Source organism: Antechinus flavipes, chromosome 1, assembly GCF_016432865.1.
Source record: "Antechinus flavipes isolate AdamAnt ecotype Samford, QLD, Australia chromosome 1, AdamAnt_v2, whole genome shotgun sequence".
Classification (NCBI taxonomy): domain Eukaryota; kingdom Metazoa; phylum Chordata; class Mammalia; order Dasyuromorphia; family Dasyuridae; genus Antechinus; species Antechinus flavipes.
The window spans coordinates 451,187,291-451,212,661 of NC_067398.1; the positions used below are offsets into that span (position 1 = coordinate 451,187,291).

Below are 25,371 nucleotides of genomic sequence, written 5' to 3' on the forward strand. Positions count from 1 at the left end.
TATTATAATGCTGTTCAAGAAAAAAAATTTTCATGATATTCTAAGAAGTAAGGAAGTAGGTAATATATTTCAGAAAGATTTTCATCAAGAATAGTTTTGTTAGCATTTTGATACTACAAAGTAAACTTCAGTCAAGTGGAAGATCTACTTGTGTGGAACATTTCATTTTCCCCATGATATCAGATAAATAAGATATTTCAGTATCTCAATGTTTTTTCCTGAGGAAATGAATCATCACAGTCACTCCTTCCTACATAATATAGCTAGACAACCTGTCAAGCTTACCAAAATTCACTAGCAAGTAATCTGAAAAAAAAAATCTTATCATAAAGAAATTAACTTAATGAATTAAGAAGTAAAAGTATTAAAGGCCAAATTCAGTCAGAGAAGAGAATTGAGAGCTTGCCTCACCACCACCAATAATATTTATCAATCGAATTTTAAAGAATAATATTATAATTGATTCATACCATACTAAAGATAAAGACAAAGGGAATGTGAATGTCTATTAAAATGAGATTATTTTAAAATGAGAATATTTTGATATGGTTATTTACAAAAAACAACAATTAAAATGCCATAGAATTAAAATTTGAAAGCCCAACAAGTGAGTTCAACTCGGTCCATAACTGAAAAGCAATTGCTTTTACAACATCAGGTCTACTTGAAAATTGTCAGTAAGATACTATTCAAAGTATCCCATTATAATTTTTAAGTTTTTCCTCAAGTTATGCTAAAATCTACTCACAGTAGTTTAGACCAATTACTATTTGCTGATACTATCTGCTGGGGTAGTCTACTATTCCTCCTTCTAACATAAAATAACTGAAGACAGCTATTATCATCTAATCCTTCATTTTATTTCTTTACCAAGCTATAAATAACTTTAGCTCCTTCAATTAGCATCCTTCTAATAGTTTGATCTCTAATTTTCTCATCCAGTTCATCCTCCTCAGGATGTATTCTGACTTGTCAATGTCCTTCCTAAAATGCAAAGCCTAGAAATGAACACTATATTCTCACCAGGGTAGAGTAAAATAAAACTATCACTTTGGGGAAACTATGCTTCTCAGTAATGCCGCATTAATTTGGGAGCAGCAGTGTCACAGTGAGGCCCCATATTGACTTTGTAATACACCCCTCCAAAAAAAGAGCTCGACTTTTTTCATGAAAAATATTGCCTAATCACATGTGACTCCAATCTTATATCTATGTTTAAGAGAATTAATTTGAGATATTTCATATACATCCCTTTTTTGATATGAGAATCAGCTCATTTTTGTCTGTCACGATCTTTATCTTGACTCAACTAGAAACGCAGACTCTCATCAACTGCTGATTAGACAGATATACATACTATATATTCATCCAAGTCATTGATAAAATTGTTGGGAAAATTCAGATCCTTAGGGAACTGCAGTAGAGATTTCCCACCAAATTAACATTTTACCCATTGACTACTTTTTTGAATCCAGTCATGGAACTAGTTTCCTAACTGTATAGTCATTATAAAATGTACTTTTTTTCATGATAGAATGAGAGACTATGCCAAATACTTTGCTGAAATTTCGGTAAACTTCAGCATTTTTTTGATCTAATGCTTACTACAGAACCTGGCCCCTGATAGACATTTGATAATTGCTTATTGGGTTGACTGGTCTACCAGCTTGGTAATCTCATTGAAAAAGGAAGTGAATCATTTTGACATGTCCTATTTTTGATGAAACCATGCCAACTTTTAATGATTTATTCTCTCAAGTGCTTAATTTAGTTGCTAATACCAGATGAAATGCTTATAGAGATTATTACTTCCTAAACCAATATAATTTTCAGCATAGTACACAAGTTTTTGTTTTTTTATTAAGGTGCTTCAAAATCAAGGCAGCAGTATACTATCATTTTAGTCAACTCAATATATTGCAAATCATTAATAGCAACGTTTTGAGCCATAAATATCTTATTGATGGTTTCATTTCTACTTGGGAATCTTTTTGGGAATTAAGGGAAAAAACTGATTTGATCATATAGACTGGCAAAGTAATATACTGGTAACAAAGAAATAGAGGCATACTCCCAGTTACTAAAGAAGGATACTGGAGGAATTAATCTCAATATTTAGATTTTAATACATGCATCTGTTTGAAAAATGTATCACATGCATAAAATGTAAGCCTGAAAACCTTAACATTTAATGTGTTTCCTGCTATTTCTTATTTTAGTTCAGAAAAGTAATATATATTTATTATTTAATGTATATAGTGTCACTGTCCCCAAATTGATAACAAATACTACTTCTTTCCATGAATTACTTTCATAATTTTTCATAACCATTTTTTATTTTTTCAATACAATAATTTCATTGCAATAAAAATCAAGGGAGAAATCCATTTTTCAGTGTAATGAATTTTATTGTATTAATTGGTATTGAACATATATTGGTATGTTCTTATTGTAAAGAGAGGTGGGGTTTTTTTAAGTATAACAGTATTTATTATAAGGAGACATATTTAAGTCAATAAATTTTGCTAATAATTTCTACACATCAAAATTATTTTATTATATTTTATTGTAAGCTCATTTTTTCATAGGAAAGTAATTTTTCCCATTAAAATAATTTAAAACATAGACTAAACTTTAGAGTAGTGAATCTGAAAAGAAATATAACAACAGTCATTTATTTCCTTCTACTGTGCACTGAGCACTGTTCTAAGAGCTAGATCTCTGACCACAGGTAGCTTATAATATAGGATGAGAATAAGATACCCATCAATATAATACAATATCATCAATAATTTTGCATTAAGTGCATTAGAGAATTACAAAGCAAAGTTCTATTTGAAATCTGAATGGGAAAATCATTACCAACAACACATTAGTAGCATTTGAGTTGGACTTAAATGAAGAGGAAGGAATTTGGCAGATGAACAGTAAAGCAAAGCATTTTAAGCATTGAAAAAAGCTGGGAGAGAACAATCCATGTTTGTAAGAAAGCATATTTTCATTTGATTTGTACATTTAAAAATAATTGTTTTTAGAAATCTTAATTTTTTTGTTATTTGTATGAAACCCTTTTTATGATGACCACTAAAATAAGATAATTTTAAAATAATGAAGTTGAAAAATAATTATGTAAAGGTATTTTATATATTAAAATAGTGAAATGAGATGAAAAGTGATACAAATGAAACTATTGTGCATTTGTTAACATAGGACTGCTTCTGTTTGATTACTTCTGTTTCCATGTTGTCTTCCCCATTAGTTGTGAGCTTCTTCAGAGCAGCAAATTTTTTTGTTTGTTTATTTTGCAGTATTGTGGGGTTTTTTTTCTTTTTTCTTTCTTCGTATTCCTTTAGCACAGAGCTTGGCACATAGTAAGTGCCTAATAATAAGTATTGATTGATTGACTGCAAAAGTATATGTTTAAAAGACAGAAACTAGGACCAAGAAGAGTAAGTGATTTATCCCAGGTCACCCAGTTAGACTTTCAGAGAATTGGGTCTGTATCCCAAAGAGACCATAAGAGAGAGGAAAGGACCCACACATATAGCAGCTCTTTTTGTAGTGGCAAGAATTGGGAAATTGAATATATGTACATAATTTGGAGAATGACTGAATAAGTTATGGTATGTGAACAAAATGGAATATTATCTCTTCTCATTAGTGCAGTCATCCAGGACAATTCCAATACACTCAGAATAGAAAATATCATCCACATCTAGAGGGAGAGAACTATGGAGATTAAATGTGGATCAAAGCATAGTATTTTCACCTTTTTTGTTTGTTTGCTTTTTCTTTCTTGTGGTTTTTTCCCTCTTGGTTTGTTTTTTCTTTCACCATATGACTAATATGGAAATGTTTGAAATGATTGCACATGTTTAATCTCTATCACATTTTTTGCAGTGTTGTGGAATATGGATATATGGAAAGGAGAAAAAATTTGGAACTCAGAATCTTATAAAAATGAATATTGAAAACTATCTTTAAATGTAATTGGAAAAATAAAATACTTTTGAAATTTAAAAAAAAAAAAAAAGACTTTCAGAGGAGGTATTTTCCTATTTAACATTTTCTTTTGGAGAAAAATGATCAATATGTAATATGCAGCCTTGCACAGCCCTCCCTCATTTAAATCCAATTCATATGCATGCCATGGCATCACCTCCCTGATATTCACAGTCCCCTTCGAGAACCACAGGTTCTCTGTTCACATAATGGGTTTTCAAAAGTAATGTTTTTCTATCACTTTGTTTCCTACTAGAATACTCCTGAGCATTTATATAAAGCAGCTAGTCATAACCTCTCCCTTCATTTGAACAAATTAGAAAAAGATGGAAAACTATGTAAGTATTCTCTAAAAGTATAATTCTACTCTGTTTTTTAATATTCTGATAGTATTTCACATTGTACTTGCTCATATAGAAAAAACAAAGTCAATTCTCTTAACCCAGTTTTTTTCCAAAACACAACTTCTAATTCTGTGGCCAAACCTATTATGTGTCAGAGGCATGGACGGTAGAACTGGTCAATTTCAGAGACCCTAAAAAAATCCTGGGATGGGAAAGGGAACCAGAGAGAGAGAGAGACAAATAGAGAGAGGGAGGGAAGGAAGTAGTGTCTGGGAGAGTGGGGGAGATATGTGTATATTTGTGGAAAACAAAGTCACAATAATCAACCATTAATGGATTTTTGTGGCAAGTAGGCTTTATAATGGAAAAATCACTGGACTTGGTGTCAGGAAGACTTGAGTTCAAAATTAAACTCAGACACTTATTTGCTGACCTTTGGCAAGTCACTGCCTCAGTTTTCTCAACTGTAAAATAATAATAATAACACCCACCTCTCAGGTTTGTTATAAGGATCAAATGGGATATTTAAAAAGTACTTAGCCCAATAACTGAAACAAAGCAAGCCCTATATAAATGTTATTTTTTTATTATGTTACAGTAGAAAACCAGGTCAGTCACAGAAAGATAATTTCAGTTATTAACCTGTTCTAGGTTATAGAGCTATGTTTTCTGAAAATGATAGGGAATAAGCCCTAGTTATCCAGGAAATAGTGAAATGGTAACTCTCATATTTGCTAAAAATGAAATTGGTTTATTAAAACAATTCTGAACTTTATGGAAGTTTCAGAACTATGAAAATCTGCTTTCTTAATACTAATCTGTGAAAGATTACTTTGTGATTCTTCATGAATTGCAAAGTCTTAAAATATGTTCTAGAGAAGTCTCAGTATAACCTATATCTACAAAATGATGCAAGGCATAGAACATTGTTATTTTGTTAATTACATCTTTAAGTTAGTTTAATAAAAAAGAAATTTATTTTCCCTTTGTCTTTTCACAGCAAAGACAATGACTCCTGAAAAGAAATGGAAAGCCAATCTCTAGTTTCATATTAGTGAATAAAGAATAAATAATCTAAAGTTTTTACTGAAGAAGAATATTGAAAAAGAAACCAGCTACAGATAATTAGTATTACATCTGATCCATCATCAAAAATATAAGAATTCCACATTATTTAGAGTATTCACTGTAATTGTAATACATCTAACTTTGTTATTTTCAAGTTAGAAAGATAGATTATAAAATTTTTGAGCTAACACTAATTGAAATTTGTCCTATAAAAATAATAAAATGAGCTTATTTTAAACAATCTTCTTTGAAAGTTGTCCATATTGTGGCTCTCTTCAACAATGAGAGGATCCAGATCAGTTCCAATTGATCAGTAATGAACAGAACCAGCTACACCCAGAGAAAGAACATTGGGAAATGAGTATGGACCACACCCTAGCATTTCCACTTTTTCTGTTGTTGTTTGCTTGCATTTTTGTTTTTTTCTTCTCAGTTTTTACCTTCTTTCTAAATCTTTTTTCTTTTGCATCAAGATAACTGTATAAATATGTATACATATGCATGCATAGAAGGCGACCTGACATCTAGGGGAGGGGGTAAAGGGAAGGAGGGGAAAAGTTGAAACAAGTTTTTGCAAGGGTCAGTGTTGAAAAATTAACCCATGCATATGTTTTGTATATAAAAAGCTATAATAAAAAAATGTAATTCAAAAAAAAGAAAGTTGTCCATATGATCCAGTTATCAGTAACCAACAGTAATAATATAGTTTTCTTCTGTTACTCTAAAATAGCACTTCATCTTTAATTGTTAACAATGTTAATATGTTCTCTTACATTTGTGATTATTATTATCTTTTAATAAAAGATTCAAAATAACAGAGAAGATGCATTTCCTATCTTTAAGGCTTCAGAGAAGATACATTTCCTATCTATCTTTAAGGCAGCTAAGTGGTACAGTGATTAGAGCACTAGGCCTGGAGTCAGAGTTAAATCCAGGCTCAAACACTAGCATAAGTCACTTAACTTCTGCCTCAGATTCCCCAGCTATGAAATGAATATAGTAACAGCATCTACTTTGCAGAGTTCTTATTAATATAAAATGAGATAATACTTATAAAGTTCTTTTTTGTGTATGTGAAGTAACGGGTTAAGTGACTTGCCCAGGATCACACAGCTCATAAATATTAAGCATCTGAGGCTGGACGTGAACTCAGGTTCTCCTGACTCCAAGATCAGTGCTCTAATCACTTCCTCATCTCACTGCCCCCTATATTTGTAAAGTTCTTTGTATAGTGTCCAGCACCAGGTGGCACTGGAAGAGCCATCTATTATAATTATTTATTCTAGGAAAGGGATTGGATTTTCATAAATACAGTATGAGGTAGAATATGATAACTGCAACCTTGGGAAGCATCTCCTATGATAACCTTTAGTTCATCTCTAAGAATGTCACTACCTGACTTGTGTTTGTACATAAACATGCAAAAATTAGCTCATATCCCCATCGGAAACTTCCCTGTCAAAAGGACACTTTATTTTTGAGGCAAGTGGGGTTAAGTGACTTGCTTAGGGTCTTATTAGCTGCATGAGTAACAATTGTAGAGAATAACTCCAAAATATCTACATACAATGCCTTGAAGAAAAACACAGTGTGGGGATTAAAATTATCCCATCTACAAAAAAAAGACCGAGGCAGACTTCTGAGTATTAAAGGGTACACAGTTCCTTCTAATGAAGGTCTTACTGTCTTCATGAGCAATACTCTATCCAACACTACCTTAACTGCCTGTGGCAAGAATTTCCAGGGTCCTTACTAGCTGCTGCACAAAAAAGCCAGCACAAATTATAGACAGGTATACTATAGTTTATACAAATGTGACAAACATCACTAAAAAATGATAGACATGTGTTTAAAAATTCCAGATGACATACACACACACACACACACACACACACATACACACATACATATATACATACACATACACATGTGAGAAAGATTAGGTAGGTCAAAGTACTTTCAATTAAGATTAGGTAGGATGTGTAGACAGGAAATAGCATATTTTTAGTAAAAGAAAAAGAATGTTTTTAAACTTTTTTTTTAAAGGCCTTAGCTATTCATGCCAGAGCAAAGAAAATAATATCTTCTTTATCAGTTACTTAATATATTAGGTTCCTACATTTTATCTTATTAGATAGAATAAAAAGAAGTGGGTGAGTTCCTTGAATTATTCAAAGTCCTACAAGCTTTCTTTTCTATCTGTAAAGTGATTGGGGGAAGAGAGGTACTAAAGGAGACATTCAGTACATTTAATGTCACATAGAAAAAGGAATATAATAACAGCAAAAAATGCACAAAAGCTATAGATTCCCCAAAATCCACTTTCAACATGCTTAAATGATAAAGGATTTTGATGATACAAAATGAAGTGAAAACTATGAATATACAATATATTGGGATTATAGGTTGATGCTTTGAAAGATCTCATAAGAATTTGTAGTCATAGACCTCCAAATCAAGGGGCAAAGATTTTATTATGCTGCTAAGAGTAGGTTAAATTTGAAGAGGAGTTAAGTATAACAAAGAGAAAGATCCTAGCATGCAGGAGTACCCTCACTGACTGACCAGCTAGCCCTAAAAGGTATAGCTCTTCCTGAATGTCTGAACATGTGTCTATAAATAATAACACTGTTTAAAAAAAAAAACTTGAAATTTATAACAATTCTGATCAGTACAATGTTCAACTATGATTCCAGAGGATCAATGATTAGCAATTGATGCTACTCACCTATTTCAGATAGGATGGATTTAAGGTATAGAATAGATATAGAATACCTCCATGCATGTGTATATACATGTATATAATATGTGTATACACTAAAATATTTATATTATATATGTAATATTCACATACATACACATGTTAGAATCCTTACAAAGTGTTAACTCAATGGAATTGAGTTTGAACCTTTAAGAGTTCACACATTAGTTCACAAGTTTGGGAGATTCACAAGTCAGGATTCAGTATGAGATTCACAAGTTTACACCTTCCACAATCCCACTCTCGGAGGAGGAGTCAACCTTTGAGTTTATACCTCTAAAAGAGCATAAAAGGAGCTGAGTCAGTGAAGAAGTCAGTTGAGAAGCTAGAGACTGCAGTCAGGCAGAACTGGGGATTCAGAAAAGGAGAGGCTGAAGCTGGCAGAGGCAAAGGACTAGCAACAAGAGCTCTTGAAACCAAGGAAAGTTAACTGGGCTATTTTGGAAGAGACAATAAGGGACTGGATTTTAACTCCTGGCTGCATTTTGAGATGATTATTACTCTGAACTAAAACTAAGACTGCCTCCAGAAAACCGCCCCAACAAACTTGCTCCCGGAGAACCATCATATTCTAGAAAAGAAGAGATTCATGTTATTTGTTACATTACTACTAGCCTATATTATATTGCTATGTGCCTATGTAATTTATGTAATTATGTGTAATGCCTCCCAAATTATTGGATTTATGTATACCTGTTTCAAGTGAGCCTCTTCAGAAACCCACTAATCTGATTTGATTTCCCATTCCCTTTGGTATTTTCATCTCCCTTCCTGAGAAGTCAGGGAGGGTGTAACCGCCTTCTTTTTATGGTGTTTTCACTTCTTTTTTGAACAGTCAGGGAAGGTGTGATCACCTCCTTTTTTGGGGTTCTCACCTCCTTGAGAATCAGGGAGGTCATGACCACCTTATGTTCTAAAATCAAAAGAAAGTGGGAGATGTTAGAATCCTTACAAAGTATTAACTCACTAGAGTTGATAGAAACAATGCTTAGGTAATTGGGTCACACATTAAAACTCACACCTTTAAGAGAGTTTACACATAAGAGTTCACAAGTCCAGGAGATTCACAAGTTACACCTCCTACAGTCCCACTCTCGGAGGAGGAGTCAACCTTTGAGTTTACACCTCTGAAAAAAAAGGAGCTGAGTCAGTCAGTGGAGAACTCAGAAGTAAATCAATTGAGGAGATTGAGAAGCTAGAGAAAGCAGTTGGGCAGAACTGGGGATTCAGAGGGAGATGGAGGTTGAAACTGGCAGAGGCAAAAGACTAGCAACGAGAGCTCTCAGAACCAAAGAAAGCTAACTGGTCTATTTTGGAACAGACAATAAAGGACTGTACTTTAATCCCTGGCTGCATTTGAGATGATTATTGATTGGAACGGAAACTAAGGCTGCCTCCAGAAGCCCCCCAAGAAATCTGCTCCCAGAGAACCATCATATTTATAAAAAAGAAGAGAACATTACATATACATACAAATGTGTGTGTTTATGTATCTTATTCTGAATTACACCCACACACTTCTGTTTTAGGTGGAAGGATTGCAGCCTCCAAACTTATTAATTTTCAAGGTCAAGAAAATGAGTATCTGGGTTATACTGATATCCCAACAAAGAGTTTTGAGGCCTGATTCCTGTGCTCTCATCCTTTTTGAATATTAGTCAAGTAGTCCCATTCACTACATGATTAGCCAACAAAACCCAGTTAGAGAATGTGAACACACCTCTCCACTTTTATTCTACTTTATAACCCTCTCTACATGTATCAAGTCTTTCAGAGGTACCCTATACATATGCAGTTACAAGTGCTTCATATATTACTGCCCCCTTCACATATATTACATTTCTAATAAACTGACATTCTTGTTGTTCCTCCTTACCATTTTACATAGACTTTTCTCAATAACTGGAGTATACAGTACTCCCTTCTTCTTTGAATCCCTATTTTCCTTTAAAACTCAGCTTAAGTTTAATAAGACCTCCCACATTAGTCAACCTCATACAACAAATTACTTTGTGTTTATTTTGTATACATTTATATTTATATATGTCCTCTTCCCAGAGAGAATGTAATCTCCTACTCATCAATGGGGAATAGAGAAACAAATTGTGATGCATGAACGTAAAGTAATATTATAGCACCATAAGAACAATGAAAATGAAGAGAATTCTCTTTCAGAGAATCACAAAAAGACTTGTATGAAGTAGAGCAGAATCAAATAAAGAGATCTAGAAAAACAATATACAACTACAGCATTTGTAAATGTTTGACCTCAAACTCCATCTATTCTTTAATGAAATGGGGACTATGGTTATGAAATAGCACATATGCTGTCAGATTAGACTAATGTGCCGATTAGTTTTGCTGAATAATTGGTTTTTAAACATTTGTCATAATTATTGGCTTTCTAGATGAAGGAACAGGAACAACAAAGATGATGCAAAAACTAAAGATCAGTAAACAATTTAAGATATATTCTGTGTATGTATGTATATATGTCTATGTGTGTGTGTTTGTATGTGTGTATACACAGAGAGAGAGAGAAGAGAGTATGTGTGTCCCTAAGTGGCTAGCTATAGTAAATCATCTAGATAAACTGTTACTTTTTTTTTTTTTTAATGCAGTAAAGATTTATTTTACATTCTTGCAAGAATGGGTGCATAGGGAGGAATACAGAGAGGACTGGCAAGACTTACATGAACTGATGCTGAGTGAAATGAGCAGAACCAGGAGATCATTATATACCTCAACAACGATACTGTTTGAGGATGTATTCTGATGGAAGTGGATCTCTTCGATAAAGAGAGCCTTAATTGATCAAAGATGGACAGAAGCAGCTACACCCAGAGAAAGACCACTGGGAAATGAATATAAACTGTTTTTCTTCCCGGATTATTTATACCTTCTGAATTCAATTCTCCCTGTGCAACAAGAAAACTGTTCGGTTCTCACACATATATTGTATCTAGGATATACTGTAACCCATTCAACATGTAAAAGACTGCTTGCCATCTGGGGGAAGGGGTGGAGGGAGGGAGGGGAAAAATTGGAACAGAAATGAATGCAAGGGATAATGCTGTAAAAAAGTACCCTGGCATGTGTTCTATCAATAAAAAGTTATTAAGAAAAAAAAAAAAAAGAATGGGTGCATAGGTGAGTAGACACACCTTTGAAATTTTAAAGGCAGCATTTTATTTCCTATCCTGAAACACAAGTCTCTCCCCTGATTCCCCATTAATTGGATGTTACATGACATGAATCTCCATCCCTTATTCATAGCCAGGCCCTGCCCACAAGAAGATTACATTCTTTTGGGAAAAGATAATCTCCACCCTTGATTATTCTTTAATGTCCTTGTTAAGTTTCAGTTTCTCATTTAAGTTTCATTTTTCCAATTTAATTTTCTGTGGAAACCAAATAAATGTCCATCCATTTCTCATAATTCCTCTCCCTCCCCTTTTTGGTTTCCACATTCTTTTCTAACTCCTCAAATCTGGCTAATTTTTTTATATCCCACATCATAAAAATCTATTAACCTGTGCACAGATCTCCTTACACAGGATAGATAATTAACTCTGAATTCTCTGTTAATTCTCTTGACAGGGCTGTACTAGGAGTGAAACCACCTCTAATTGTAACTCATTTCCTCCTTTTTGCCAATAATCCTTTTAAAGTCATTCTATTTTCAGTAAACTATTATTCCTTTTTTTTTTTTTTTTTTTTTGCTAATAACCTTTATTTTTTTTTAATAATTTTTTATTGATAGAACGCATGCCAGGGTAATTTTTTTACAGCATTATCCCTTGCATTCATTTCTGTTCCGATTTTTCCCCTCCCTCCCTCCACCCCTTCCCTCAGATGGCAAGAGTCCTTTACATGTTGAATGGGTTGCAGTATATCTTAGATACAATATATGTGTGCAGAACCAAACAGTTTTCTTGTTGCACAGGGAGAATTGAATTCAGAAGATATAAATAACCCGGGAGGAAAAATATAAATGCAAGCAGTTTATATTCATTTCTAGTGTTCTTTCTCTGGGTGTAGCTGCTTCTGTCCATCTTTGATCAATTAAGGCTCTCTTTATCCAAGAGGTCCACTTCCATCAGAATACATCCTCAAACATTATCATTGTTGAGGTATCTAATGATCTCCTGGTTCTGCTCATTTCACTCAGCATCAGTTCATGCAAGTCTGGCCAGTCCTCTCTGTATTCATCCTGCTGGTCATTCCTTACAGAACAATAATATTCCATAAGGTTCATATACCACAATTTACTCAACCATTCTCCAATTGATGGACATCCTTTCATTTTCCAGCTTCTAGCCACTACAAACAGGGCTGCCACAAACATTTTGGCACATACAAGTCCCTTTCCTTTCTTTAGTATCTCTTTGGGGTATAAGCCCAGTAGAAACAGTGCTGGATCAAAGGGTATGCACAACTTGAAAACTTTTTGAGCATAGTTCCAAATTGCTCTCCAGAATGGCTGGATGTGTTCACAATTCCACCAACAATGTATCAGTGTCCCTGTTTTCCCACATCCCCTTCAACATTCCCCATTATCTTTCCCTGTCATTCTAGCCAATCTGACAGGTGTATAGTGGTATCTCAGAGTTGTCTTAATTTGCATTTCTCTGATTAATAATGATTTGGAGCATATTTTCATATGTCTATAAATAGTTTCAATTTCTTCGTCTGAGAATTGTCTTAAACTATTATTCCTAACTGCAAAGCAGCTCTAATTTTTATTTTACTATTTCTTTTCCTCAACTCTCCACCTACTATTATCTTTGTACTTTAGGATATGACTGTTTTCAAAACTTTACTATATCACTTTGAAGTCAAAGTACTAAATAAGTTCAGTTAAAATATTTCACTAATTTAAGCAAATATAATTTCATTACTGTGGTTGCTCCTGTACTAACCCCTTTATGACCTCAGTCATACAGAATTTTTATAAATAAAATATTTATAACCAAAATCTTTGTCCAGTCTTTGACCAACAAAGTGATGTAAATTCAGCTAGATATTGTTCTTAGATAACCAAAAAATTAATCTTTCAGTGACCCATACTTAAAACTTCTGCCAAAACAAAGAACTGGAAAAGACCCTAATCTATACCCACTCAAAAAATTTCTCTGTAATATAACATAATAAATGGCCATTGAGCTTTTAAGACCTCCACTTAAAGGGAAACCATCTAATTTCCTGGGCAACCAATATCTGTTTGTTTTGTTGGCAAGACAACTGGTGTTAAATGACTTGCCTAGGGTCATGTCTGAGGTGGGGTTTGAACTGAAGTCCTCCTGACTCCAGTACTTGTGCTCTACCTACTGTACCATCTAGTTGCTCCAAGGCAGTCAATTTCATTTTTAGACAGCTCTAATTGTCAGGAAAATTTTTCTGTATCATGAACTGATATCAGTGTTCCTAAATTTTCTATTATTGCTTCTATAATTGAAGCAAAGCAAGTACAAGAATCCTTCTTCCACAAATATTTCAAAATAGTTATGTCTTCACCTAAGAATTAGCCATCCCCAGCTTCTTCAACTGATACTTGTATAGTTTTGAGGAAAATTATTATTTGTCCATAATAATAATCAATTATTGATTAGGATCAGGATTTTTTCAGAATTCTATAGGGTGTTCAGTCTCTGAAGGACCTTGCTGATAATGAGACTGAATTAACTTTCTTCTCAATTTTGTTCAGATCCCACACAACTATACATGCAATTTAGAAATAACAATCAATGTCACACACACAAAAGTCCTTCATTAGAGAAGATCCACCTTTCATTATAATATTCTTTCTCTCTTCTTGTTTTCTTACCTACCCTTATTTACTGAATGGATGGTTGCCTCTGTCAGACTGAGACCTGTTAGATTAAATTAGACTGTTAGATTAAAAAGGCCAAGTTCTTCCACTACACCCAAGGCCATCTCCAGCCATCCTGATCTATATATGCCCAATGGCTCTAGAAGAGAAAGTGAGACTGGTGACCTTCCACAATCCTTCCTCATTCAAATCCATTTCCCTTTCATGTTGTGGTATCATTTCCCTAAAGTTATGGTTGTCTTCCAAAATGAAGGGCAAACAACAACATCTTTAAGAACTGCCCATTAAGAACTAGGAAACATAGCTTGTTTTCCTTGCTTCCTTCCTCAGTATCTTGGAGTTGGAGGTCAGGTATCTTTCTTAAGAACCTTTCCTTAAACTCAAAGCAAACTGGCTCTCATTGATTGGCCTACAAAAGATCCCCACTTGGCCAACCCCCCTTGGTCTTTTGTTTTTATTTTGGCCCTAATTGTCACAAGTAAATGTAAATAGCAATTGTTGTTTTGGTCAGAAACCCTGATTGTCTTCCTCTCCCAAAGAGATTCCTTTTTTTTTTTTTAAACTTTTCATTTTCTTTGAATATTCTTAATAGCTTCTTATTTTTCAAAATACATGCAAAAAATAATTTTCAACATTCACCTTTGCAAAACCTTGAGTTCCAATTTTTTCTCCCTTTCTTCCCCCATTCCATAGACAAGCAATCCAATATAAATTAAACATGTGCCATTCTTCTAAACATATTTCCATATTCATTGTGCTACACAAGAAAAATCATATCAAAAGGTGAAAGAAAAAAAAAAAAAACTTGAGAAAACAATCAAGCAAACGACAACAAAGTGAAAATCCTTGCTTTGATCCACATTCACTCTCCATAGTTCTCTGATTACAGATGACTCTTTCCATCACAAATATATTGGAATTAAGTCCGATTCTTTTTGCACAGCAAAATAATTGTATGGACATGTGTACATATATTGTATTTAATATATACTTTAACATATTTAACATGTATTGATCAACCTGCCATCTGGGGGATGGAGTAGGGGGAAGGAAGGGAAAAATTGGAACAAAAGGTTTTGCAATTGTCAATGCTGAAAAATTACCTTTGCATATATCTTGTAAATAAAAAAAAAAACTATAAATATATATTATATATATATATATATTATATATATATATTATATATATATATATATTGGAATTTGCTAGGGTATGGGATCTTGCCGAGAGAGAGAGAGAGAGAGAGAGAGAGAGAGAGAGAGAGAGAGAGAGAGAGAACGAGAACAGAGGCTACCTCAATATTTGGTGTACAATAAGTTTTCTGCCACAATGCAGAAATGCCCTTGTTGAGCAAGGAGCGTAATGTGTGTCTTGGGAAAGGGTTTGGTCTGAGGGTCACAACACAATTGCTTGTACTTGGATGGCTTGACAGAGCCTCTTATCTGTGAGTGGGTTGCTGGAATGTCTGGATTGGCTCTTCTCCCATTAGCAGATACCATGCATACATAAAGCCCATGAGCTGCTTCTCTGAATGGTGATGGGAACTGCTTACTGTTCACACGTTGATCACACTTGCAAAAATGTATTCAACAAGGCTGTATGGCATAACAAATTGGAGCTCTTTTCACATTCTAGGAGTCTCCTGCCTCATTCATCTCATCTCTGAGATCAAAGGACTCTTATACTTTGAGATTTCAATCAAGACAGTTGCAACAGGAATTGCCTTGAGTTACCTCATTGTTGAAAAGAGCCAAATCCATCACAGTTGATCTTTAGTTCTGAAAGAAGGAGGTTGAAACTAGTATAGTTTTTCTCTCTGTTTCTTCTTGAACTCACCTGACTTCTCTAAGATTTTGGATACTATGCCATTTGATACACATATGTTTAGTATTGATATTTCTTCTTTATCTATGGTACCCTTTAGCAAGAAGGGCAGTGTCCAGTGCGAGCAGCTCTACTATCTTTAAACCACCAGATGATGTGGAGAGATCCAGAAAGTGGTGAATGGAAGGGAGCAGATAACTCTTGGGGGAGAGTGTTTTCTTGTATCTCTACAGATGGAGAAGGACTCAGATGGGTGCCAACGAGCCATATTCCCCTTGTCCATCGCAGAGAGACGGAGCAGACGCTTGAAATGAAGGAGAAGACTCGAAACATCAGGTGGTTCTGTCGCTGACTGTGCCCACCATTGAAAGAGCGTGGCAGTTATGGTATTTGACTCATGGACATCAAAAATTGAAGGACTTGAAAACCCTCAGGAGGATTCTCTGAGACATGATAAGACTGTTGTAGGCATGATCACCTCCTTTTTGGAGTTCTCACCTCCCTGAAAAGTCAGGCATGGCGTGACCACCTGTGTTCTAAAACAAAAGAAATAGGAGATGTAAAGGATTGAAACTCTGAATAAGTGCACTGGAATCAGACAACCAAGCACTTAAGGCTAATTTCCTATTGGACAGTACTCTATTAGCATATGCTTGGAAAATGGCTCTCACTATTCCGTGCTGGCTCAATCTTTTGGTGTATACAGATAATGGTAGGAAGGATTAGAGGGTGGAGTAAGACAAGCCAGAGTCACTTTGGAGCAGGATGAGGAGAAGGGAGGTCGATCAGTGGAGAGCTTGCAGCAGTTTTGTCCATCGCCTTCATTTCTCCCGCTAAAGACCAAGGACTTTTGCTTATCCTGACTGGCTGATTCTGAGGCTTCCAGGGAGCTAGCTTGGATTTTACAATACAGCCTACTAAAACTCTGATTTTTTTGTTTTCAGATAACTTGCTGCCTAGTCACTTCTCCATGAGCTTATACTTATGCAGCTTACTTTTTTTGTAGCCAAGTGAAAGACTTTACATTTCTTTAATAAACCTGGTCATTTTAGCCAACATCTTGGCCTCTAGAAATCTTTGTAGGTTTAGACTGCCATCAGCCTATTAGCTACTTCTCTTAGCTGTGTGGTATCTGCAAGTTTTTACAAATATGTTATATAGATCTCTTTGCAAGTCATCAATAATACAAGTAATTTTTGGCTTAGTAGGACATCTCAGAGCTTTTGCTTTATAGAAGACCAAACCCATTGTTAATTCTATGCCACTATAAAGCATCAAAGAGGGACTTTAATGGAATAAATAAAACTGTAACATGTTAAAGACAATGCCTAAGTATGAAACTCAGAAAGCCTGTAAAAGGCTAAAGGGGATTGACCATTAAAGGACAGGATGGTTCTTCGAAGACCCCACAGCTGTGAATCATATCACACTTGAAGGAACTGCAAATCAGCCTTTACTGACTCAGATATTGCTTGTGAATTGGGAATGAAATAAATCAGAGGCAAGAGGGAAGGGGAAAGAGGTCAGAGAATGCAACTGCCTCTCAGTCTCTTTGTATTGTTATCATCCTCTCATAGGAAGGGATCTATACTGCTGGTCAGAATTAGATTCCCAACAGCCAGAAGCAGTAGCACTCCAGAGATGTTCTGAGCAGGCTCCTCCCAGGAGAGTTCCTGAGATGAGACCCAGTAGCACGAGCCTCCTATTAATACCCAGCAGCCACTAGCAGGTGGCTCCCATAATAGTAAAACAAGGTTAATGGATCAGAACCTGTTTCTCCTATAAGAATCAGAGGACCAAGACCATAGCCTTCACACATATAGGAACACTCCATTTATCCAAAGGTTATATGATCAACTATACCCTCCAGAACACAAGTTTCAATTATGAGGAAAGTCTCTCAATACTATTCCAAATACTATTTCAAAACCCATCTACTAAAAATTTTTACTCTCACAGGAGACACTATTAGAATACTTCACATATGTGCATGCAATACCCATCTACTAAAAATTTTCACTCTCACAGGAGACACTATTAGAATACTTCACATATGTGCATGCAATAATCTGCTAATTCATTGTATTGCATTTCTGATTTCAAATCTATGACCTATAAATCTATAAAGCTCTCCTGTACAACCCTTCCCCATACTCTTTTAAACAATCCTATTCCTAGTTAGAAGGAATTTAAAAAGTCCTAGACTAGTGATGCATTGGGGCACCTTTGTTGCTCATTGCAATCTGACCTTTACCATTTCCAATTAACTGGGTTCTTACCTTGTTCTCTATAACCAACCTCCTACCCATTCCAGTAATTAAGAGGCTGATTATGTCACTGTGACTGACTTCCTAGCTTTGGTTGCTTGACTAGGACTGTAACTTTTTCAAAACTGATTTGCTTTCTCTAGTTGTTTTGAAGGCTAGAAATTTGTCCCCAAACCCCAGCTGGAAAACTTCTATTTAACAATGATTACCAGTCTTTTTGGATCCAGGCTGATTAAAAACTGTACATAGAGTCTCCTAGTTGTCTCCCCTCCCACCAATATCCAATTTTCCTATGTATATATGTATTTATATATATTAGCACATATATACATACTACAGATATGTATATACACTTTTTTCTATCACAGAGATCTCATTTCATATTCCCATATTCAAAAGAATTTTTGTTATCAAAGGATAATTTGTATCAACATAAATAAAAAATATAGAAAACAGAGTTGAGGCAAGTGAGGAATTTTCTAGAGGGAGGTAAACTGAGAACTGTGAGAAATATCTGCTGATTCTGGACAGCTTAACAAGATGTCTGGCCTTATCAGGAAAAGCTTAAATTTTGCTAAATTCAATCTCCTCTGTTCAAATAGGCATGGATAGGCATATTCGTTTATATTTTCTGCCAATAAAATTGGTTGAAACAAACAAAAAAAGGTAAGTTCCAATTCTTAATACTGTAGAACGGACAATGGAGTCTTTATTGCATTGCCTTTATTAGGCTGTAATTCACTATATTTTCAAATTTGTGTTCTTTTTGAGACATCCTTTTGCGGTTATTGCTTTTCCAGTTGCCCATTAGGTATTAATCTCTGTGGGTTCTCATTTCCTTTCTAAATCTCCCCACAGCACTTAGCACAGTACTCCAAGATTGGTGAGTGCTATGCTGACAGGGTGCTAAATAAATGCTGACTTCACTCATTAGTTTCTCCGACGCTCCGATTTCAGGAGCGGGAACCATTTGCCAAACCTTCTTCCTCAAACAAAGTGAAAAATGGAAAGAAGTCCTTTATATTAATAAGAATAGCAATCCTACCATTTTGTGGTGCCAAGCATCAAGGCAAGGGTTGAAGGTGGTATTGCCCAGGCCCAGTGAGGGCTTAGGAACGTAGGAAATCATTCTAATAGCCATAAGGACTCCCTGCAGCGGGCTCCTCCCGCTGTGCTTCCAAGATACCAGGCCTGTTTGGCTACGGGCACGTGCCCACCAGGAGGATTCCATGCCCGTCCTGCCCCAGGGCAGCAGGCATGACAACTCAATCTGGATGGGATCCGAGTCCCTGGACCTGGGGGTCATTACACAGGAAATCACGGATTCCTGAATGAGTTGCAAAGAGAGCGGCTAGAAAGGGAAAACCCACACGGAGAAAAGTGTCGGTTAGCACCGCACTCTACAGTTGCCTAGCCTGGAGAAGGAAGGAGACTAAGGCAAGGTGGGGTTGGACGCGCCTGCGCAGAGCACGTTACAACTCGGAGCAACTTCACCAAAAGAGCGGAGGTGCTGCTGGCTGTAAAAGAGCACCTATCGCAAGTAAAGCAAGGCGGGTGTCCTAGGGGCGTTTTCTCATCCTAAAGAAGACTACCGCCCTCCAGACAGCAGATGGCGCTGCAGGCGAGGCTGGAGGATTCAGGGGAGAAGAAATGAGGGAAAGAACTGCGAACGTCGGAAGCCCTGAGTTTGCGCGTGCGCATTTTCAATCGCTTGCCCCTCTTCTCCCCCCCACTCTTTCTTTTCCTTTTTTTTTTCCCGGGTTGCCCCGGCGGCTGCGTAGTGGCTGTGGGATGGGAAGTGAAGTCCCAGCGAGCGGCTGCGGCGGGGCTGAGAACAGCAGCCAGGGGGAGGGGACAAGACGGAGGCGGTGGTAGCAGCAGCGGCAGCGGCTACAGCAACAGCAGCAGCAGCAGCAGCAGCAGCAGCAACAGCAACAGCAGCAGCAGCAGCAGCAGCAGCAGCGTCTGGCCCGTGAAGAAGAGCAAAGCAGGAGCATCAGCAGTAGCGGCGGCGCAGGAGGAGGAGAAGACAGGAGGGGGAAGGCCAGGACAGGACAAGGACCGGCCTTCACCATGGCCATCCGCAAGAAAAGCACTAAGAACCCTCCCGTCCTGAGCCATGAATTCATCCTGCAGAATCACGCCGACATCGTCTCTTGTGTAGCGATGGTCTTTCTGGTGGGGCTCATGTTCGAGGTGAGACAAGCAGATACACACCCCTTTGCCCCCCATCCCCTGCGCGCCTCCCGCCCAGCAGGGCGCTCCCTATTCCCTGTCTTCCTTGTTTCTCAGCCGGGATTGACAGTTTCTCCTCAGCCCTGTCCTGAAGGAGCTGAGGACAGCACCTATCCCCATCCCCCAATCTCGAGGTGCATGGGCCGCCTGTCTTCCTCCCTCCCAAGAATAAGAAGGGGGGGGGGGGTGCGGCATCCTTCCCCACCATCCTGCCGGGGAACCTGGGAATGGGGCAGCGGCGCGGAAGGCGAAGGGAGGAGGGGAAGGGAAGGAGAAGCAGATTCCTTGGCCTCAGCTTTCCCGTCACTTCGCCGGAGCCTCCGGACGGGAAGGGGAGCTGGCGTTCTGGGGGCCGGCGCCCCCTCTTTCCCTCCTCCTCCCGCCCGCGTCGCTACTACAGCTCAGTTCCTGGTTCCCGCGAAGGGTTACGTGGCAGTAAGCTAGGGGCTGGGGCGGGGGGCGGCCCCTAGTCGGAGGGGAGGGGGCGAGCGGAGGAGGTAAGGGCCCCCTACCCCCTTCCAGGTCCCGGCCGCTGCCAGGGGAGAGTCGGGGTGGCGGCCTGGGGGGAAAGAAGTTGGCCTGGCCGGACAGGGAGCCGAGAAAGCAGAGCCATCAGAGCAAGGCCTCTCGGGAAATGTGCCCCGTCCCCCTCCTCGGGGCTGGGAGAAGGGGTGGCCCCGGCGAACTACAAGCCCCATGGGGTATTTCCCCTTACAGCCCCTCCTGCACGGCTGGCCGGCCGGAGGGAAACAAACGGAGACGTGTCCATCTGAGAGCAGAGCCCTGGAACATTGGGGGGAGGGGAGGAGGAGGACGGTTGGACTCAGGGTGGGCCACGCCGTGTATCCCTCTGAGTTTCTGGCCTGGGCTGTGTGTACATCACTATCCCCTCTTGTCTTCCAGCGTTTTTAGCTTTAGTTTAATAAATGTTTGTCCATCCCAATGCAGATTTCGTTTACTGGAAAATCATCGACGTGCCCAGTTGCAATATAATCAAATTAGTTAGAATGACTAGAATGGGTCAGAGTGAAATGATTATTCGTCCTTGCGCGATTAGAGGAAAGGAAATGTTGGGACTCCAGAATGGAGAGGTGCAAGAGACATTACCAAGTCTCTCTTCACAGATGGATTATTCCAGTGGATTATTTGACTTGGCATTGAGTGTCTATTATGAAACACAATGGACTCTTAAAACTTGGCAAGTGAAGATACAGCATCTTCAGTACTTGAACTACATTTTTAAGTTAAAGAATCAGTTTGATTTGTGTGGGATCTAGCAGAAACTGAACTCATAAATTTATTTTAGTGTTCTTGTGTAATAAGTCTGCAACGTTGGAAAATAGTAGAACACTCAAATACAAACGCTTTAAGTAGCAAAGGCAACCAATATCTTGGCAATAAGGCAACATCTTTTTAAAATATAAAAATCAAGAATTTTAAATGCTTTCCTTTAACTACTTGTTGAAATGTTAGCAGTTCTTTACCCCCTAATTGATGCCTTTTTTAATGAAACCCTCCCTATTTTCTTCCCTCTCCTAATGCTCTCTCCTGGGTTTCATATTTTGTTTTAAAATTACTCTTATGCAAATTCTGTCTCCCTTCTAGGTTATGAATTCCATCAGAGTAGGAACCTTACAAATCATCCTTGAATCTCTCAGCATCCAGCACATACATAGAGACTCAAAAAATGGAATATAATAGGTTAAAGTTTTAAAGTTCTTGTTTTTTTATATTCTTTTCTGGATCCTTGTAAATTTTTTAGAACTTAGATTGTTTTATTCCTAACTTCATTGATGCATTAATTCTACAATACTAATGGAAGATTATATGCTTATTGAATATATTTAATGTTAATAATAATGCTTAGGCTTTTTGTTTTCCTTCACTTTGTAGTTATTTTCTCCATTCATAAAACTTAATTTGAAAATGGCATATTTGGATGCAAACAAGGGAGATTATTATAGTTTTGAATGTATTATAGACAAGTTTAGAAACCAGAGAGTATATGAAGATTGGTATGATTTCAGTCTTTTTGAGATAGCTTTCTGGTGAAAAGAATTCACCAGGAATTTGAGTAGTGTATGTACATTGAGGAATTTTTTTTTAATAAGGGTAGAATTAATTTTTATTAGCAAATTGGGAGGTTTTTTTTAATGTTAGTATGAAGTAATAAAAATGCCAAACATATTAAAATAAATTCAGGGCAAAAAACGTATGTATCAGTAAGATGAGGTAGTTCGTGAAAATTGTATGTTATTCTTACAATATGTTGATAGCTTAGGATTTTGAAGTGTACTATAAAAGGAAATATCACAGGATGAACAGTGATACTATTAAAACAATACCAAATGTAATTTAATATTGGTTTGTGCAGACTCAGAACAGATGAGAAAAATGTTAGCATATTGAAGAGAAGTAAACACATTGGTAATTACTGGATAGGAAGGGAAAAGGCTTCTCCCCTTTTCTTTGCTTCCCTTTTCCTGTGTTTTTGCTCTGATCTCATCTCCTTCAATGCTTTGCTGCATTAATCTTCCTACCCCATCTTCACCATCCTCATGTCCCAATACATCTTTAGTCTCTTCCTTCTTTCCGTTTCTTTATTAGTTCTTTTTTCTGTCTCCAAATATCCATGTTTGGCCCAAATTTATCATGTCCTAAAAATGACTTCCATTGATCCTCTTACTAGCCCTTCAAATTATTTTCTCTCCCTCTGCCAGATTTTAAAAAGTGCAATCAGTGACAGTTTATACAGAGAAACATGGAGAGCTAACAAAATCTTGTCAAATACAATGGTTAATATTAATAACTATACTACCAAAAATAAAGGATGCATGTTTCTTTTAACTTAAGGACATACTTTTAATTCAATAGAGACTTGTTTGGGCTTTTGTTGCAAAGTGTCAGTATCCAAACAACATATATCAGATCTTTTTTGTTTTCATTTTTAAGGAAAGCAAATATGGCCATTGGAATATAGGAAAAAGTAAATATTGAAGGTAGTTTGAAGTTTATAGGATTAACATTCTCTTTCCCTCCTCCCCCATTGTTCTAAAAGACATTTTTTTTCCTGTATTTTTAATGGAGGACTGAGGGTATGCCCTTTCTTTTGGTGTAAGAGCTGTCTATATTCACAACCTCTTATTTCCTCACTTATTAGTCCTCTGATAAAGTTCTCCCACTACCCGAATGAAACTGCATTCTCTACCAAGATCATTATAGTAACAGCCTAAATACCTTCCACAATGACCTTTTCTTAGTCCCTATCCTCTTCAATTTCTCTGCCCAATCACACACATGTCTTAATTTCATCATGTTCAGAATGTTTCATGGAAAGACAGGCTAGACAAACACTATAAAATAGGTGGTTTTAGAACTATTTGAATGCTAGAACCTAAAAGTAGTCATTTAATGTCATCTTGGAAGGAGACCTCCACTGGAGTGTTTAACATTTTTAATAGTGACTTCAATAAGGCATTGTTGTAATACTTAATCAGATTTTCAGATGATACCAAGCTGGGAGGAGGAAGAGACAACCCAGGTGTTAGATTGTATCAGATGATAGAGAGACAGTAAAATGAATTTAATAAAAATGTAACATCTTACACCTATTCTTAAAGAAAAAGTCATTATCACAAGTACAAGATGGGAGACATAAATAATTAGTTGATTTGAAAAATGATCTAAGAATTGTAGATATTCAAATTAGTATGTGTCAGCAGTCTGTATGATTTTAGCTTTAAGACAGGTACAGCATCTAGGGCTAAGTAGGTAGCAGTGCTCTTCTGCTTGGGTCAGACCATACCTGAAATAACAAGTGCTATATATGTATTATAAAAGCAGGTGTCAAGGCAGATAGTGCACTGTATAGTATTGGGCTTGGAGTCAAAAAGATCATGTGAGTCTTGACTCAAAAACTTAGCAGCTGTATGACTGAGGGCAAGACTTAGCCTCTTAGTTTTAGTTTTCCCATCTATAAAATGCAAATAATAATATCACTTCACAATATTGTGAAGATTAAATGAGATAATGTTTTGCAAACTTAAAGTGCTATTGTAATACTAGATATTATTATAAGCCAAAAAAGTGTTCAGAGGTGGATATCATCTTATCAGGATAAGCAATGACCTTGATTTATGGCAAAATGAAGGAATTGGGAATGTTTAGAGAAGATAGCTGTTTTAAAATAAAGGCTGTCCTGTAGGAGAGGGATTCAATTTTGTTTGACCTCTTCCTTCCTTTCCCTTCCCCCCAGGGAATAGAATTGGAGGGCAAATTGCCTAGACTGAAATCAGCTCTAGAACCACATCCTGAGGGAGATGTCCCAAAGTGGAATGGGCTGCTTTGAGAGATTCATAATATCATAGGTTTGTAACAGAGATCATGTAATCCAGTCCTCTCATTTTACAGAGACATAAAAGTTGGAGGGCCTACAGAGGTTAAATCATTATCAAGATCAGTGAGTGGCATAGTCAAGATTTGTTGTTGGGGTTTTTTGTGAGGCATTTGTGAGGGGTAAGTGACTACTTGTATCACACAGCTAGTGTTAAGTAAGGTCAAATTTGAACTTGGGTCCTCCTGACTCCAGGGCCAATGCTTTGTCCGCTGAACCATCTAACTGCCTCTCAGGATTTGAATCTGGATCCTCTGGCTCCCATTTACATCTAAAGCTAAACATGTAGAAAGTAATGGGGCAGAAATTTGAATCTAGGTCCTCAAATTCCTCCAATTCATCATTCTAGAAATCTTAAAACAGTCTGTGTTTTAACCACTTGAAACCACTTGAAAAAATATATTGTAAAAGGAATTCATTTGCTGATGTATGTTTTGGGTTAGTTGATCATCAAGGTTCCTATCACTTCTGAAAATTTCTGACTATATTTACAGCAATACCTTCTGCATCATGTTATTCCCCATAGCAGTTTTGGTATATGTCAGATTGACATAAGAAATTTGTTTTATATGATTGGGGTTAAGCGACTTGTCCAGGCTCACAAAGCTATTTAAATATCTGAAGCGGAATTTCAACTCAAATCC

General features: G+C 36.9%; 2 protein-coding genes across 3 annotated transcripts in view; both read left to right on the plus strand.

Annotated features, from left to right (window-relative positions):
- Positions 1–6,236, plus strand: part of LACTB2 (lactamase beta 2) — a 45,925-nt gene extending 39,689 nt beyond the window's left edge. The window contains exons 6-7 of the mRNA XM_051970059.1: positions 4,259–4,340; positions 5,347–6,236. Coding sequence (XP_051826019.1) covers positions 4,259–4,340; positions 5,347–5,390 — 126 coding nt within the window. The 3' untranslated portion in view covers positions 5,391–6,236. The remainder of the gene's footprint in view (positions 1–4,258; positions 4,341–5,346) is intronic.
- Positions 6,237–19,854: 13,618 nt separating this feature from the next.
- Positions 19,855–25,371, plus strand: part of TRAM1 (translocation associated membrane protein 1) — a 36,103-nt gene continuing 30,586 nt past the window's right edge. Inside the window, exon 1 of one of the 2 annotated variants that reach the window (XM_051970061.1) lies at positions 19,855–20,295. In XM_051970061.1, the coding sequence (XP_051826021.1) occupies positions 20,173–20,295 (123 nt within the window). In that variant the 5' untranslated portion in view covers positions 19,855–20,172. Of the gene's footprint in view, positions 20,296–20,523; positions 20,770–25,371 lie in introns of those variants that run through there. The other variant, XM_051970060.1, reaches the window with a different exon arrangement.